Raw genomic sequence first — 19,613 nt, 5'->3', positions numbered from 1 at the left:
CTTAAGTTGGCCGTAAGTGTTACACCTAGGCATTTAGTTGAATTTAAAATTAGACTGATTTATCGTGTAACCGAAGTTTAACGAGTTCCTTTTAGCACTCATGTGGATCACCTCACACTTTTCGTTATTTAGGGTCAACTGCCACTTCTCGCACCATTTAGATATCTTTTCTAAATAGTTTTGCAGTTTGTTTTGATCTTCTGATGACTTTATTCGTCGATAAACGACAGCGTCATCTGCAAACAACCGAAGACGGCTGCTCAGATTGTCTCCCAAATCGTTTATACAGATTAGGAACAGCAAAGGGCCTATAACACTACCTTGGGGAACGCCAGAAATCACTTCTGTTTTACTCGGTGACTTTCCGTCAGTGACTACGAACTGTGACCTCTCTGACTGGAAATCAGAAATCCAGTCACATAACTGAGACGATATTCTATAAGCACGCAATTTCACTACTAGCCGCTTGTGTGGTACAGTGTCAAAGTAGTGGTAGACGGTACCCTCAGCCACGCACCGTACGGTGGCTTCCGCTGTCTCTATATAGATGTAGCTGTAAACGCACTCGTAAATCGAACGAATAAGGTTCTGTGACGGATGTCTGTGGACGGCTGTGACTCGCTGCGGTCTGCACGTCCTGCGGAAAGACTTCGCCACGCGTGTCGCTATATATGAGGCCCGTGCTCTGAGCGATACGCACTGTGTGTTTTCTGTGTTCTCAGTCCCAACAGCTAATCATGAATTCAGGAGGCGTAGTTGCATCGTTGGTGATTTTGCTGGTAGCAAATGACAACGAGTTGCTCGATTGTGTCTGTAAACAAATCAAATTCGCCGGAGAACAAGCGGGTAGAGTCTCAGTCAGCATTGGTTTGTCAGAGATCTGGAGTACGTACTGCATACATCGCGGTGAGTACCTCTTCGTACATCACGGATCTGCACGACATTAAGCGCTGTACGGTTCTGAACACCTGAGAGCTGGCTTGCTTTGCACATAATGTTGTCAAGAAAGGTAATGCGTTCTCAACCTCGCAGTGGAAGTGTATCCTTATTTCGGAAAAATGTACTTAATTTTCAACCTTTTAGGTCAGTGGACTTTTTCAGCCCTTTTTCGACCGAGGAGATATCACGTGGCACAGTTTCAAAAGAATGTAAATTAGCCACTGACAGTTAGGAAAGTGGCCTAACTCACCTTACAATATCTGACGCTGACGAAGCTCCACCATTTACTTGAAATCAGTAAAACTGTCTACAGAATGAGTATTAAGTGTATTTCTTCCCTGCAACTTGAGATTAAGTTTATTCACGTGGGATGTGATGTCGGTGACAAATGCTACCTCATTAATCCATTTAGGATCAGTGAATTCATGGACAGGAGGACCCTTCTTTTCCATGAATAAAACTATTTCGCCCAATAAATCAAAAACGCCCAACAACATATTACCTCTACTGAACCAACGAACTTCACAAAATTGCCCAATATCATCAAATTGAAACTTTTAAATTATCTATGGTTCAGTTCAAAATGGTTCAAATGGCTCTGAGCACTATGGGACTTACTTCTCAGGTCATCAGTCCCCTAGAACTTGGAACTACTTAAACCTAACTAACCTAAGGACACCACACACATCCATGCCCAAGGCAGGATTCGAACCTGCGACCGTAGTGGTCGCGCGGTTCCAGACTGTAGCGCCTAGAACCGCTCGGCCACTCCGCCCGGCTCTATGGTTCAGTCCATGACTCTTAATAAAATTAACTGCTGTCACTACTACGATTATTATATTTGCCGTTGTGACGTGTTTTGCGCACGGGTTTTGCTGATGAATCAAGCAATGCACAGGTACGACCCTCACCTCGTGTTGCAGTAGTTTGCCTCTCAGACGACTTATGAGCCCTGCTCTACAGCCGTGCATGCAGGGTGCTCCGTCAGTGGCGACCGAAACGAGCTCTCCCCACGGCAGACCAAACCTGATAAACACATCTTCCACGCACTGCGGTACATCACCTGTCATGGTGTCTTTGAGAGGACGTGAATTAAGGGCTTCCTCCCTTACTGCTAAGTTTGTATCGACACCGCCAATAAATATGTCCAGCTGGGCTGTGTCCGATAAGTCGGTTCTCTCATCTAAGGCAATAGGAAATACCAAGACATTCGAAGTAACATCCTGCAACTGTTCCACAGTATCAGCTGACGAACTCCGATACGACGCGACAGCTTCAAACTTGCTAAAGAACGTGATAATTGTGGACACTGTTCGTCTGCTACGACTTCCAAACTGTGCTTCACAAAATGGTTGGGAAGAAAGGGCGATCAGCAAAGCTATTCTGTAACTAGCACGAACAGCTGCACTGCCAGAGGAGGTATACAGGGTGTTACAAAAAGGTAGGCCAAACTTTCAGGAAACATTCCTCACACACAAAGAAAGAAAATATGTTATGTGGACATGTGTCCGGAAACGCTTACTTTCCATGTTAAGCTCATTTCATTACTTTTCTTCAAATCACATTAATCATGGACTGGAAACACACAGCAACAGAACGTAGCAGCGTGACTTCAAACACTTTGTTACAGGAAATGTTCAAAATGTCCTCCGTTAGCGAGGATACATGCATCCACCCTCCGTCGCATGGATCCATGATGCGCCGATGCAGCCCTGGACAATGGCGTATTGTATCACAGCCGTCCACAATATGAGCACGAAGAGTCTCTACATTTGGTACCGGGGTTGCGTAGACAAGAGCTTTCAAATGCCCCCATAAATGAAAGTTAAGAGGGTTGAGGTCAGGAGAGCGTGGAGGCCATGGAATTGGTCCGTCTCTACCAATCCATCGGTCACCGAATCTGTTGTTGAGAAGCGTACGAACACTTCGACTGAAATGTGCAGGAGCTCCATCGTGCATGAACCACATGTTATGTCGTACTTGTAAAGGCACATGTTCTAGCAGCACAGGTAGAGTATCCCGTATGAAATCATGATAACGTGCTCCTTTGAGCGTAGGTGGAAGAACATGGGGCACAATCAAGACATCACCAACAATGGATCCCGAAACGTTCACATAAAATCTGTGTTCATGACCTGATTGCAAAATTGCGTGCGGATTCTCGTCAGCCCACACATGTTGATCGTGAAAATTTGCAATTTGATCACGTTGGAATGAAGCCTCATCTGTAAAGAGAACATTAGCACTGAAACGAGGATTGACACATTGTTGGACGAACCATTCGCAGAAGTGTACCCGTGGAGGCCACTCAGCTGCTGATAGTGCCTGCACACGCTGTACATGATACGGAAACAACTGGTTCTCCCGTAGCACTATCTGTCTCGATACAAACGTACCGCGCCACGGGTATTGCCCCGGGCTAATCCATACATCAAATGGGCATCTGCCAACTCCGCATTTGTTAACATTGCAGTGACTGCAAAGCCACGTTCGTGATAAACACAAACCTGTTGATGCTACGTACTGATGTGCTTGATGTAGAGCAATGAGTCGCATGTCAACACAGGCACCGAAGTCAACATTACCTTCCTTCATTGGGCCAACTGGCGGTGAATCGAGGAAGTACAGTACATACTGACGAAACTAAAATGAGCTCTGACATGGAAATTAAGCGTTTCCGGACACATGTCCACATAACATCTTTTCTTTATTTGTGTGTGAGGAATGTTTCCTGAAAGGTTTGGCCGTACCTTTTTGTAACACCCTGTATACATTCCTGTGGAAGAAATTAGCGGATTTTTCACTTAAAACGAAACTTTGGTTTATTAGGTGCCGTTATTCACTTATACCGTACGTAGGTACAACAGTATAATACATACCTCTACTTTAGTCCCTTTCTCGCGTAGATTACTGAGAACTGTATTTCACCCTCTACTCTTCCGTACAGGTCGAAATGGTGTTTTATGTAGCGACATTCTAAATTGTACTTTTTATGCCTAATATTTTATCACATACTAAACATTGTGCTCCTCCTGCGCTTTCGGTGAACAACTAATCACACTCCCAACTATTGAACTGTGAAATACACTGAAGAGCCAAAGAAACTGCTGCACCTGCCTAATATCGTGTAGGGCCCCCGCGAGCACGCAGAAGTGCCGCAGCACGACGTAGCATCGACTCGACTAATGTCTGAAGTCGTGCTGGAGGGAAATGGAACCACGAATCCTGCAGGGGTGTCAATAAATGCGTAAGAATACGAGGGGGTGGAGATCTCTTCTGAACAGCACGTTGCAAGGCAGCTCAGGTATGCAAAATGATGCTCTTGTCTGGCGAGTTTGGTGGCCAGCGGATGTGTTTAAACTTGGAAGAGTGTTCCTGGAACCACTGCAGCAATTCCAGACGTTTGGGGTATCGCATTGTTCTACTGGAATTGCCCGAGTCCGTCAGAATGCACAGCGGACATGAATAGATGCAGGTGATCAGACAGGATGCTTACGTACGTTTCACCTGTCAGTCGTATCAAGACGTATCAGGGCTCCCATATCACTCCAACTGCACACGCCCCACACCATTGCAGAGCCTCCACCATCTTGAACAGTCCTGAACTGACATACAGGGTTAGTGGATTCATACTCGTACACGTCCATCCGCTCGATACTATTTGAAACGACACTCGTCCGACCAGGCGACATGTTTCCAGTCATCAACAGTCCTATGTCGGTGTTGACGGGCCCAGGAGGGCGTAAACCTTTGTGTCGTGCAGTCATTAACGGAATACGGGTGGGCCTTCGGCTGCGAAAGTCCATATCGATGGTGTTTTGTCGAATGGTTCGTACGTTGACACTTGTTGATGGCCCAGCATTTATATCTGTAGCAGTTTGTGGAAGGGTCGCACTTCTGTCACATTCAACGATTCTCTTCAGTCGTCGTTGGTCCCGTTCTTGCAGGATCTTTCTCCGACCGCGGCGATGTGGGAGACTTGATGTTTTACCGGATTCCCGATATTCACGACACACTCGTAAAATAGTTGTTCGGGAAAATCCCCACTTCATCGCCACCTCGGAGATACTGGTCCTATCGGTCATGCGCCACGTTCAAACTCACCTAAATCTTGATAACCTGCCATTGTAGCAGCAGTAACCGACCTAACAACTGCGCCAGGCACTTGTCTTACACAAGCGTTGCCGACCGCAGCGCCGTATTTTGCCTCTTTGTATATCTGTATTTGAATACGCTTGCCAATACCAGTTGCTTTGGCGCTTCGGAGTAGAAGGCCACTTTACCGCAATGCTTTGACTAGCCATTTCAACTCCACAATGCATTGTACCATAACGTATTATATTCAGCAAGGTTCGTTTCTGTGGCTACTCTTACGCCTTTACTGCGCATAATGCCATGTAGTCTTTACAGCACGTGTTTCTGTAAGTAAGTACCGTTTTGAAATTAAAAAAGACTTGGTAAGATATCTCAATAATTTTATTTTTACATGGAAGCCTGTACCTTAATCTACTTTTCTACATAATAGCCGTCAATATTGAGGCACTTGTCATAACGTTGTACCAGTTTTTGAATACCCTCCTCATGGAAGTCTGCCGCCTGACTTGTTAACCACTGCATCACCACTGTTTTGACTTCGTCATCGTCTTGAAGACGCTGACCGCCTAAGTGCAGGAACAGATATAGTCACTGGGCGCAAGACCGGGGCTGTACGGAGGATGATCTAGAGTTTCCCATCGAAAAGATGTGATGAGATCTTTGGTCTGATTCGCCACATGCGGACGGGCATTGTCTTGCAGCAAAACGATGCCCTTGCTCAACTTCCACGGACTGTTGCTTTGATTCTGGTGTGACGTAGGTCACCCATGCTTCATCGCCCGTAACAATTTGGCTTAAGAAATCATCACCGTCGTTGTGGTACCGCTCAAGGAAAGTCAATGCACTGTCTAAACGTTTGGTTTTGCGCACATCCGTCAACATTTTCGGTACCCAACGTGCGCACAATTTTCGGTAATTCGAGGACTCGGTCACAATGCCATACAAAACACTACGAGAAACATTAGGAAAGTCATCCCGCAAGGAGGAAATCGAAAAGCGTCTGTTTTCTCACACCTTATTGTGCACTTCCTGCACCAAACTTTCATTAGCGACCGAAGGACGTCCACTCCGTTGTTCATCATGCACATTTGTGCGGCCATCTTTAAATGCTCTCACCCACTTTCTTACCATTCCATCACTCATAATGTTTTCTCCGTAAACTGCACAGATCTCACGATGAATATCGATCGCTTTTAGGCCTTTAGCACTGAGAAATCTTATAACAGCCCGTATTTCACAGTCGGCGGGACTCACGACTTTCGGAGGCATCTTAAACACTCAGTACACAACGTAAACAAGGAAGAATCAGATGGTGCGTAGATTAAGGTACAGGCTTTCATGTAAAAATAAAATTATCGAGATATCTTAGCACGTCTTTTTCTAATTTCAAAACGGCACTTACTTAAAAAAAAACACGCCTCGTATTAGATAGTATTATTATATTAGCTGGTCTCGGCTGCTCGGCTCATGCAGCTGGCTGCGGAATGGGGCTGTCTCATTGCCGACCTCTGGTTTAGATGTTGTCCGTTTGACCGAGAGGAGTCCCATAGAACACCTGTTACGTACGTAAACTTGTTTTTAACTTTCTTTCGTGTTCTCTTCAGCTCTTATCGCTGAATTGTTATGAGTTAAATAGCTGTAGCCTTTCGTAATCGTTGTACTCATTTTGAAATGCCGTACAGTGAGGTTCTTGCAACAGGTCGGTGTTGTGGGAGAGGATCGCTTCACGAGGAGACACCGTGACCCTGCAGCCAGTCACGTACCTGGAGGAGGGGCGCCTTACAGTCATAACAAAACCACAAATATTAGTAACAACATTTCATTTTGGTGATAAAAAAAGGACAGACAAAGTTTCTCAGCCACTGGCCCCAACTGTGACACTATTCCAATTCAGTTAAAGTTTAGGCAAACAAATGTCAGGGACACAGCCTACAAGAATATACGAGAAGGCACGAAGTCATCCGAAATTACATATATTGAGGAAAGAAAACGATGTGTGTTCGTTATATTAACGAAGGTACGACGCCAAACGGGGCGACTTGGAGCAGAAGAGGTACCACAGGACATTTTCATTTCCACTGCCTATACTTTTACAAATAAATTGATAAAACTTTGTCAGCATGACCAGGAAGGATTCAGGATTCACACCCATAGTAGTGGATGTTCAAAAACATAACAAAATATTTTTTACATGTGAAATTTCATCATTTCTTCACTTACTAATGGCTGTATTTGTTGCTATAGGTACACTTTTCTTCATAAGTAAGAGAGATTCTTCGATGAATTTTGCACAGCATGCAAACCATACTTACAGGTGTATGAAACTCTACAATTTTCCAAATTTATTAAAAACTGTCGTAAAATTGAGTTAATTCATTATAAAGTTTGAGTTTTTTCTAAACATGGAGTTTAAAATGTAACAGCTCATTCATTTTCCCATAAATTAAATAAAATCTAGAGTTTCATACACCTGTAAGTATGGTTTATATACTACTCCGCCCGAACAGGCCATGAAAGCCCGTCGGCAGCGACCGGCCGCCGTGTCATCCTCAGCCCATAGTCATCACCGTATGCGGGTATGGAGGGGCATGTGGTCAGCACACCGCTCTCACGGCCGTATGTCAGTTTCTGAGACCGGAGCCGCTACTTCTCAGTCAAGTAGCTCCTCAGTTTGCCTTACAAGGGCTGAGTGCGTCCCTCTTGCCAACAGCGCTCGGCAGACCGAGTGGTCACCCATCCAAGTGCTAGCCCAGCCCGACAGCCCTTTACTTCGGTGATCCAACGGGAACCGGTGCTACCTCTGCGGCAAAGCTGTGCAAAATTCGTCGGAGAACCTCTCTTAATTATGAAGAAAAGTTGACTTATACCAACAACTGCAGCCAATAGTAAGTGAAAAAATGATGAAATTTTTACATGTAAAAAAATTATTTTGTTATGTTGTTGAACTTCCACTGCTATGAGTGTGAATCCTGAATCCTTCCTTTTATGATTTTATTTGCAAAAGTATAGACAGTGGAAATTAAAATGTCCTGTGGTGCCTCTCTTGCTCTCCAGTTCGACCCCTGTGACCTCCTGCCCCCTTTAATGAGGTTATAACTCTGAGAAAAACATTGGCAGGCAATGATGAGGGAGATAAAGTATGTGTCATTCCAGAAGATGACAGTCGGTGTGGAGGCACGTGAGGAGTCGCTGGCCGCTGTTGGATGTCTACTGGAGCCGCGGCCTCAGCAGTAGAGACTCACTGACTGTCACTGCACTGAGAAGCGGGTCTCGGGCCACCTGCGAGCAGCAGCTCAAAACTGCCTCACATCGAAGCAAGCGTCTCTCGTGAAGTGTCGCAGTGACGTCTCCCACACGAACGTAACAGTGTCTCTCCCCTAGCAGACTGCAATGTTTTTACTTAGGCGTGTTCATGCATCTGATTGGTAAGCTCACGTACTCGATCTCACCAATGAAATCATTTTAGAAGTGCATTTTTTACTTGAAAAACCTCTCTGTGACTAGCCGAGTACATTCCACGTTGCTATGGTAGGACGTGTTTGCGCAATGATGAATTCCACAACTTAATGATGCTGAGTTACTTATGGTTCTATGGATTGCTCGCCGAACTGCCCACGGTCTGTGCGATCCCATTTAGTAACAACAGTGTTTAATGTTCCAATTATCTGTCTGTCTCCGCCGCCCGCTGTGGCCGAGCGGTTGTAGGCGCTCCAGTCCAGAGGCGAGCTGATGCTACGGTCGCAGGTTCGAATCCTGCCTCGGGCATGGATGTGTGTGATGTCCTTAGGTTAATTAGGTTTAACTAGTTGTAAGTCTAGGGGACTGATGACCTCAGATGTTAAGTCCTATCGTGCTCAGAGCCATTTGAACCATTTTTTGTCTGTCTCATATTTGTTGCATATTGTGTTGGAAACTCGAAGTACCTTGAACACTCTTACACGCCACCCATCTTAGATTCTGCAAAACACAGACTTACACTTTTGACACGTGTTATACCAAAGGCCACGTTGAAGGCAATCAGGTAGAGTTTTTTAAATGGTTTTGTAATAGAATTTGACTAATTATCAGGCCAATGCTTACTAAATGGATTATCAAATGAAATTCGTGGCTTGATTCTGGTAGAGATGACATGGCATGGAAAGGTTGTCGTCTCATAGACGTACAGGTAACCACAGGGAAGTAAGTTGGGACCCTTACTGTTAGTGACGTATGTCAGATATACAGTAGAAAATTTTAATAATGACCTCCAGTGATTGTTTCATCTGTAATGGAGTGTTAAGTCGAAAAAGCTGCACAAATATCCGGACAGATACTGATGCAATCTCTATATAGTCCAAAGAATGTCATCTTACTTCAAATGTTAAGAAACAAAAAATCGTGCATTTCACAAATTGGATTAGTCAGATCGTAGAAATATCTGGTGTAACTATTTGTAAATCGAACGATCACATAGGCTGAATGAGAGGAGGAGCACGTGGTAGAATACTGGGGAAATAAGACATGCCTGTGTGACCCCTTCCACAATATTGGCCAAATGCATGCTGTCCATATTAAGTAGGACTAAGAGGGAATATCGAATGTACAAATACACATACAAAGAGGGTGACAAGAATGGTCACAGGCTTTCCTCAGTCTCATAGAAGGTCACAGGGAAGTTTTAAAACCTAGCAGGAAGCATACGTTAGCTATCCTCTGAGAGCCTACAAAGTATCAAGAACGGGTATTAAGCGAGGAATCAACGCTTGTACTGCAGCTACTTACATATCGGTTCCTGGGACACCTTGGAGACAAGGTTCGACCAACTGCTGCATGCACAGAGTAACCTTAAGCCGTCGGCACACGGACCGTGCATCCGAACGTTGAGTGTTGAGCGTGCCGAGTTTCTGACGTCATAGCGTGAAATAGCACGTTCGGAAGTCTTTCCGAACGTGCAGAGCAATATCTGGCCTGTCAGATATTCTGAGCGTGTGTCTGAGCGTTGACCAATGAGGTGGCACAACGCCACCTACGTCACACGCACGCTGTCCCCCTTCAGTACAGAGTTGTGAGGCGCCATATTGGCTTTCATTTCAAGCTTATATGTATATATGCCGTTTCTGAGCACCAACAAATTGAGAATCACTCGAAAACCCGTTGTTAACTGTGTCATTCGTTGCAATAAAATAATGAGAAACATCATATTCGTGGCAAAAGAATTATTGTAACTTGCGTATTATGAGAGTAGGCTATTTGAAGCCAGCGACACACTGAAGATCCACCCAAAACGCATTGTTCTTGGTACAATTTGTTATAATTAAATTTCAATTAGTAACATATCTACCAGTAAGGTTTTCTGTAAGAGCTAACATACTGTGATTAGACGTTCGCTGTCTGTTACTGGTGTAGCGTATTGACTAGCGTCACTGCCCAGATTAGGAAAATTTGATGGGGCGGTGGTTTGCGTCTTGCCACTTCCAATTTTTTTCCTAACATTCGCGCTTTTATTGGATTCTGATACTTTATTATTAGTTTAATATAAGTATATACTATAATATTTGATGTTATGTAAATATAAGTTCGCCTTTTTTGAGGGACGACTTTGTTCGATTGGCTTAATCTACAGGACAGCTTGCGCTACTTGTATAAAGATATTTTGCTCATTTTTCTTTTACGCTTCGTAATTCACATGTTGCAAAGATTCTGCTACTGGGTAGGAACACTGATCAAGTAAGACTGACCTTGGGGTTTTACTAAAATGTGGGAATGATGAAATAATGTTTATCTTATGCGGAGAAGTATTCCAACTTTGTACTGCACTGTTTGTAATGGAACTTTTATAAGCCTGTGTCCTTATTGATTGGACATGGTACTTTCCTTTTCGTGGACGATGGAGGAAATTTGCGTTTTAATAGAGCTAATGTGGGAATTTTACGCGCGCCCTTTGAGTAAACAGTGTGACTTACGAACTAGGAACATCACTCAACTGCCGCTGCAGTCATCACTCAACTGCCGCTGCAGTGCGTTGCGATCGCGTATACCACGTTGGGGCCCACGTACCGTGTGCACAAGTCGCATCGTTCCTGAGCGTTCAGCAGCACGTTGAACTTGGCACGCTCAACGTTGACGTTCGACAGCACGGTCCGTGTGCCGACGGCTTTAGGAGACATTCTTTCCTTACATCTGTGCACAATGTGCTAAAATGTTGGGAAGACACCCTAGTGTATAGTACAATGGAAAGTACCCCTCCCAAGCAGTTCACAGTGATTGCTATATTGTGGATTTAGAAGTACACTCCTGACCGTTACAGTAATTGTAACACCAGAAAAGACAGGAGCTATCGAAATTTGTAGCATGTATACAATATGGTAGGCAGAACGCGACTCTTACATTCACAGTTGGTTGGGGTATACAGGATGCAAAATTTAGTACATAGTGCTGCCACCTGTATCACCAAGAACATTTCTTATCTGGCTGGGCATCGGGTCACATTGCACTAGGATGACAGGACACGGGAATGCCGCCTGCTGCTGCGTCACCCCTGTGCCGGGGTTCTGTGGGTGCTGAGTGGAGGCAACCACTGACCAGATGCTTACTGAGTGAGAGATTTGGAGGAACTTCTGCTCAGGGTAACGGCCCTGCATCTTGGTGTAGATCATGGCACGATGGACAACGTGCAACCTCGAGTTATTCTGTTGAAAGATAGCGCCACAGAGATCCTGAAAACACAACAGACACACCAGTCTTAAGAACTGAGGAATGTAATGGCCGGGGTCCACGTTACCGACTGTACACTGCGTACCAAATGACAGTCGACACGATGACGGCAACTGTCGCCTGGGCACGATGAATGCAACCTTTGCTCTTCTTGGAGCCTCCATACCTTGACGCGTCCACAGTGACGCTATGATCAGAACTGGGACTCGTCTGAAAAGATGATGCGATGCAACTCGTGTGTCCGATGTTGTCATCAACTACACCACTGTCGGCTTCAATGAAAGCCGCAACAATGGTGTTAACAACCACCTCAAATGTTAATCATTTCTCTGTGTAAGAGTGTAGCACACACCGTGTCATGTGTCATTGCTTGGTTACTGCTTTCACGGTCTTGCAATTTCAATGGTGAGCAGTGCTGATGCAGATTGAAAGCTGATGACAGCGTCTCCGAGCAGTCAGTTTGCAGACCACAGGGTGACTGAAACGCGTTTTGCAGATGATTACCAGCTGTACGAAACGTGCGACAACCTCGACCAGTCGTCCCCCACGTTGCCAGCTGTCGGACGCCTGGTACCGACCACCTGGGACATGAAACCTTTCCGGCATGCAGACGAGCTGAAGTGCGGCTTCGTCACAGAGAAGATCCGTGGCCTGACGGTGGACGCTGCCGTGCAACTCTCCAGGGAGCTGAGTTGCCACATCGCTGCCAACTGCATCAACTCCTACTCTGTACAGGGGTATGTACGCCACCGAAGGCCGCGACCACTAATCGTACGTCTAATCCTCTCCTCCTATTCTTAAATTTGTTCCGTATATTATCTTCTACTTTTCGTTTTGTGTGAGACTAATGTCCATCAGTAACCACACTGAACACCACATTGGTCAGCCCCTAGGAGACAGTATGCTAGCACCTTCAGAACCTATTCTGATCTTAATAATGACCTCAACTAGATAACCAGGAGAGTCCATTATACAGGGCGTTACAAAAACGTACGGCCAGACTTTCAGAAAACATTCCTCACACACAAAGAAAGAAAATATGTTATGTGGACATGTGTCCGGAAACACTTACTTTCCATGTTAGAGCTCATTTTATTACTTCTCTTCAAAACACATTAATCATGGAATGGAAACACACAGCAACAGAAAGTACCAGTGTGACTTCAAACACTTTGTAATAGGAAATGTTCAAAATGTCCTCGCCGGCCGGGGTGGCCGAGCGGTTCTAGGCGCTACAGTCAGGAACCGCGAGACCGCTACGGTCGCAGGTTCGAATCCTGCCTCGGGCATGGATGTGTGTGATGTCCTAAGGTTAGTTAGGTTTAAGTAGTTCTAAGTTCTAGGGGACTGATGACCAAAGAAGTTAAGTGCCATAGTGCTCAGAGCCAAAATGTCCTCTGTTAGCGAGGATACATGCATCCACTCTCCGTCGCATTGAATCCCTGATGCGCTGATGCAGCCCTGGACAATGGCATATTGTATCACAGCCGTCCACAATACGAGCACGAAGAGTCTCTACATTTGGTACCGGGGTTACGTAGACAAGAGCTTTCAAATGCCCCCATAAATGAAAGTCAAGAAGGTTGAGGTCAGGAGAGCGTGGAGGCCATGGAATTGGTCCGCCTCTACCAATCCATCGGTCACCGAATCTGTTGTTGAGAAGCGTACGAACACTTCGACTGAAATGTGCAGGAGCTCCATTGTGCATGAACCACATGTTATGTCGTACTTGTAAAGGCACATGTTCTAGAAGCACAGGTAGAGTATCCCGTATGAAATCATGATAACGTGCTCCATTGAGCGTAGGTGGAAGAACATGGGGCCCAATCAAGACATCACCAACAATGCCTGCCAAAACGTTCACAGAAAATCTGTGTTGATGACGTGATTGCACAATTGCGTGAGGATTCTCGTCAGCCCACACATGTTGATTGTGAAAATTTACAATTTGATCACGTTGGAATGAAGCCTCATCTGTAAAGAGAACATTTGCACTGAAATGAGGATTGACACATTGTTGAATGAACCATTCGCAGAAGTGTACCCGTGGAGGCCAATCAGCTGCTGATAGTGCCTGCACACGCTGTACATGGTACGGAAACAACTGGTTCTCCCGTAGCACTCTCCATACAGTGACGTTGTCAACGTTACCTTGTACAGCAGCAACTTCTCTGACATTAGGGTTATCGTCAACTGCACGAAGAATTGCCTCGTCCATTGCAGGTGTCCTCGTCGTTCTAGGTCTTCCCCAGTTGCGAGTCATAGGCTGGAATGTTCCGTGCTCCCTAAGACGCCGATCAATTGCTTCGAACGTCTTCCTGTCAGGACACCTTCGTTCTGGAAATCTGTCTCGATACAAACGTACCGCGCCATGGCTATTGCCCCGTGCTAATCCATACATCAAATGGGCATCTGCCAAGTCCGCATTTCTAAACATTGCACTGACTGCAAAACCACGTTCGAGATGAACACTAACCTGTTGACGCTACGTACTGATGTGCTTGATGCTAGTACTGTAGACAATGAGTCGCATGTCAACACAAGCACCGAAGTCAACATTAGCTTCCTTCAATTGGGCCAACTGGCGGTGAATCGAGGAAGTACAGTACAAGCTGACGAAACTAAAATGAGCTCTAACATGGAAATTAAGCGTATCCGGACACATGTCCACATAACATATTTTCTTTATTTGTGTGTGAGGAGTGTTTTCTGAAAGTTTGGCCGTACCTTTTTGTAACACCCTGTATAATGGCCTCAGCTATACGAGCCGATAGTCTATTACTTTCTTGAGGTATGGCCTGCATAGCTGAAGTCATGAAGCTGGCCATTGTGGCCGAGCGGTTCTAGGCACTTCAGTCCGCAACCGCGCTGCTGCTATGGTCGCAGGTTCGAATCCTGCCTCGGGCATGGATGTGTGTGATGTCCTTAGGTTAGTTAGGTTTAAGTAGGTCTAAGTCTAAGGGACTGATGGCCTCAGAAGTTAAGTCCCCTAGTGCTTAGAGCCATTTGAACCATTTTTTTTAAGTCATTCATTGATGAATAGATCCTGTAGAGCTACCAGCCTGCGAGAATATTGACTGCCAAGTCTCACATACTCGCAAATGACTCCCACATAGTTTATATAGGTTTAGCGGACCAATCCAGAAGTGATACACCACCTCAGTTTATCTGTAGAACCATGTGAACACGGCTTTTGTTATCTTGTGAGATGGAAATGTAAACAGCATACTTGTCACAAAAAGGGAGATGATAGGGAAACACTCATTGATCATCTTGAAATGAGCGTCCTGGTTCAGATGCATGGAAGCCCGAATGAGTGGAACCAAGACGTTGTACCAAAAACACCCTCATAACAACTCAGAACCATCTCTGGCCTGAACTACACCACGTACACAATGCATGCCAAATGCCTCACTGCACCGTCGGAAGATTTACAAAGAAGCAAAATCGACACTTGTTGGCGCCCCTCAATGAACTGCTGTCCAGTTTCTGTGTTGTCTGGCCTAATGAACATGTGCAGCTCTACCTACCGCTGCGAGCAACAGCCTTTTGCAACATACCTGACTACAAACCTCCAATCCATGCAGTTCTCTCTGACAAGGAACCCCTTGAGAGCGAGGTCACAAGTTCAATCTTTCGTAAGGCTCATTTGAAAGTGTTGTGTTAACAATTATGACAGCAAAAATATTAGCTGCTAATGACTCGCCATGTGCATCAGGAGGGTCATCGAAAATGAGTCCCTGGGAGGTGCAGATATCAGCTATGTGTGGGATGTATGTATTACACTTCAAAACATGGACATTGTTGACATTCGAGAAATGTTCAAAAGAAACCATTAATTTGGACCATGAACACCGAATGAAAAATGGCGCGCCGCAGTGATCACAAAGGTTCGTCCCATCGAGATCGAAGGCGTGCAGGACTTCAGCTAGGTACCCACCCTTAAAGAATGTGTACAGAGTAATATGGAATGTGAATCGCATGCACACAAATGCATGCTGTCTTGTAGCTTGTCATGAAACTGGCTATCCTTTAACACATAGCTGCAGGTAGTGAGATAATATGTTTTATAATCACCGAAAAAATAAACATCCAGAGGATGAATTGTCCAGCGGTTCCAGGTTGTATGAATAGCAACGTCACACACTTCTCAGGAGGGGCAGTTTGCTCTAAAGGTGTATGATTTTTGTCTGGAGACCGGGAATCAAGTTATTTTCACCAGATATTAACCAGAAGCAGTGCTCATACCGTGGTTGTAGTTCGCTTATGCCCATTTTACCACACTTGTTTGTTGTGACGTAAATATTCCCTTCTGCCCTTATAAGATCATACACACATGAAAGGGGGAGCAGAGGACCTCCAGCATCTTAGAGCACAATAAATAGCTTTCCAGACAATTTACCATCCAGATTAACAGTCTGCATAATGGTATACGGACGCGTTAAGACATTGACGTTAGTTGATCTTCATACAGCTCCCTTGCTACCTCCAATTTCCAAGGTTTGTTTCATACGCATTTTCTATTCAAATCCAGATTGGTCGGAGCTGAAAACATATTGAACGATCGGATAAGTTTGTTCATCTGAATTGTAAATGACGATTCTACTGTTCCTTCTGCATCATGAAATTGACGCTTTGCCTGAAATTTCGCTGTCTCCTGGTTCCAGTTCTGTGGCACTTTTTCAATGTAGACAAACGCCCACTGCTTCCATTGGGATCACTGTAATATATGTCGCACGCAATTTGATGTGCGTAATGTAGTAGGTCAGCATCACGCACATCTTGTAAATCGCACCTAGCATCCCTGAAAAGTGTCTAACATTCTGCGTGGTGTCTGTTTGTTCTATATCGTGTCTCCCTACCACTTTCGCGCAACGACGCTCTGAGCGTGTTTTTTAGGGAATGGACTAGTTTGAACCTGGGACCTGTTGCTGGTAAGGAGACGCCAGACCACACATGACATTTAGAATGCAGAAGAGTTCAGTGAGACTAGCGATGATATAACCAAATACTTAATGATTTCATCGTCAGCTCCACTGCACTCCCTGTAAAAGAATCTTAATACTAACTAAATTTAGTGGAAGGGGTTCAAGGCTTTCCTATTTTTAGTTAGCTGGTAAAATAACGTCGAAAAAGCAGTTAAGTTTACCATTGGAAATTTTATTCTACTCACAAAACATTGTTTATAAATTGCACTATTGATAAAAGGAAATGTTTTAATACAGGATGGTAAAAACCAACTGCGTTCAACAAAAATGTGGACGAATATTCCCTGAATGGGTTTCCAAGTTCTACAATGGATCGAAGGATGACCTATGCCATATCACATCTATAATCTAGGTTTAAATTAAGTTTCACAACAGAGAAAACTATCAAAATGGTCTACAGTGACCCTCAATTATCTTTAATTACTTATCTAACTTGTCGTAAATTACAGTGGCTGATGTGGCTTCTCAATAACTATATAACAGAAAAATCATCGCGTTTCAGACTTTTACTTCAAGTGGCAAATGTAAACACCATGAGCTTTAATTGACGATCGACACTAGTATTACGCAAAAAGGGCGTGTAACAGATGAGACTTCTGCAGTTCTGAGTGAAGCTTTATGCACTGTTATGCGGCATCGCGTGCGTTCATTACCTTGTCGGTGTTCGTCAGGGGGCGGCGGGCAGTACAGCTCCTCTCACCTCGCCGTCTCGGAAGCAACTCTCTCCTAACTTCTCCTTACTACAATTTACCGAAGTTGGTTTAAAAAAACTATCTGGCTGTGTTTCCATCTGACCAATCAGGGTCTCAATGTTAACCTTAAGCTCCGCCTACAAAAATTCTGTCTATCCAATGAGAAACGTTATACTTTTCGTGGTGGGGCAATGTTTTTAAAGTTTGCAACGTAACAGAGACGCGAAAAAGTCTCGCACTAAAACTTGCAGCTGGTGTGGTCCTTTTAGCGTTATCGTAAGATCTATACTGTTCTTCTGGAGTGCTCTATCTTTTAACGTGGGCTGGGGGTTGGTCCTGACGTAACAGAGTCGCGAAAAAGTCTCACGCTAAAACTTGCAGCTGGGGTGGCCCTTTTTGTGTTATCGTAAGATCTATACTGTTCTTCTGGAGGGCTCTAGCTTTTAACCTGGGCTGGGGGGTGGTCCTGACGTAACAGAGACACGAAAAAGTCTCACGCTAAAACTTGCGGCTGGGGTGTGGTCCTAGCGGTTAGCTGGCGACGTGGGTGTCCGTCCCTTATCGTAGGGCCTTCCAGCTTAACACGATTCTGCTCTCGGCTTCTGTTCTCGTTTCTCCCCTCGGAACTGCGTCTGTCTCATGGTGGGAAGGTATGACATGCATTTAGGCATTCTTGTGTTAGTCTGTGGTATTCCATTTGCTCACTCGTTACTCGTATTACTTTGGTTAATTTAATGTAACGATTTAATCGGAGCTATGTGACATACTACTGGATTTGCTTATCATGTCAGGGTTTTCATGGAAGGTGTTGGATTTGCCTGACACCTTACAAGTGCAAGCACCAGCTTTTGTCCTCTCTTGAATGCCTGTACTTTTCCTTATACCCTAGACGTTCACACTGTCGTGGAATTATTGGAAATTGTTCATACACTACCGGCCATTAAAATTGCTACTCGAAGAAGAAATGCAGATCATAAACGGGTATTCATTGGACAAATATATTTTACTAGTACTGACATGTGATTACATTTTCACGCAATTTGGGTGCATAGATCCTGAGAAATCAGTACCCAGAACAACTACCTCTCGCCGTAATAACGGCCATGATACGCCTGGGCATTGAGTCAAACAGAGATCCGATTGTGTGAAGAGGTACAGCTGCCCATGCAGCATCAACACGATAGCACAGTTCATCAAGAGTAGTGACTGGCGTATTGTGACCAGCCAGTTGCTCGGCCACCATTGAACAGACGTTTTCAATTGGTGAGAGATATGGAGAATGTGCTGGCCAGGGCAGCAGTCGAAGTTTTCTGTATCCAGAAAGGCCCGAACATGGCCTGAACATGCGGTCGTGCATTATCCTGCTGAAATGTAGGGTTTCGCAGGGATCGAATGAAGGGTAGAGCCACGGGTCGTAACACATCTGAAATTTAACGTCCACTGTTCAAAGTGCCGTCAACGCGAACAAGGGATGACCGAGACTTGTAACCAATGACACCCCATACCGTCATGCTTCCAATGTGCGTTCACCGCGATGTCGCGAAACACGGATGTGACCATCGTCATTCTGTAAACAGAACCTGGATTCATTAGAAAAAATGACGTTTCGCCATTCGTGCACCCAGATTCGTCGTTGAGTACACCATTGCAGGCGCTCCTGTCTGTGATGCAGCGTCGAGGGAAACCACAGCCATGGTCTCCGAGCTGATAGTCCGTGCTGCTGCAAACGTCGTCGAACTGTTCGTGGAGATGGTTGTTGTCTTGCAAATGTCCCCATCTGTTGACTCAGGGATCGAGACGTGGCTGCACGATCCGTTACAGCCATGCGGATAAGATGCCTGTCATCTCGACTGCTAGTGATACGAGGCCGTTGGGATCCAATACGGCGTTCCGTATTACCCTCCTGAACCCACCGATTCCATATTCTGCTAACAGTCATCGGATCTCGACCAACGCTAGCAGCAATATCGCGATACGATAAACCGCAATCGCGATTGGCTACAATCCTTACACGAGGCATCACAACAACGTTTTACCAGGCAACGCCGGTCAACTGCTGTTTGTGTAAGAGAAATCGGTTGGAAACTTTCCTCATATCAGCACGTTGTAGGTGTCGCCACCGGCGCCAACCTTGTGTGAATGCTCTGAAAAGCTAATCATGTGCATATCACAGCATCTTCTTTCTGTCGGTTAAATTTCGCGTCTG

At 45.1% G+C, this 19,613-nt stretch overlaps 1 protein-coding gene across 1 annotated transcript in view; it reads left to right on the top strand.

Moving 5' to 3' along the window:
* Window positions 1-711: 711 nt before the first annotated feature.
* The window catches only part of LOC126481563 (uncharacterized), a 61,502-nt gene continuing 42,600 nt past the window's right edge, over window positions 712-19,613 (top strand). Inside the window, exons 1-2 of the mRNA XM_050105408.1 lie at window positions 712-906; window positions 12,224-12,464. Coding sequence (XP_049961365.1) covers window positions 738-906; window positions 12,224-12,464 — 410 coding nt within the window. The 5' untranslated portion in view covers window positions 712-737. The remainder of the gene's footprint in view (window positions 907-12,223; window positions 12,465-19,613) is intronic.

The sequence above is a fragment of the Schistocerca serialis genome, chromosome 5 (genome assembly GCF_023864345.2).
Source record: "Schistocerca serialis cubense isolate TAMUIC-IGC-003099 chromosome 5, iqSchSeri2.2, whole genome shotgun sequence".
Taxonomy (NCBI): domain Eukaryota; kingdom Metazoa; phylum Arthropoda; class Insecta; order Orthoptera; family Acrididae; genus Schistocerca; species Schistocerca serialis.
The sequence above is the reverse complement of the archived record's forward strand: the minus strand, read 5'-3'. Positions and strand labels throughout refer to the sequence as shown.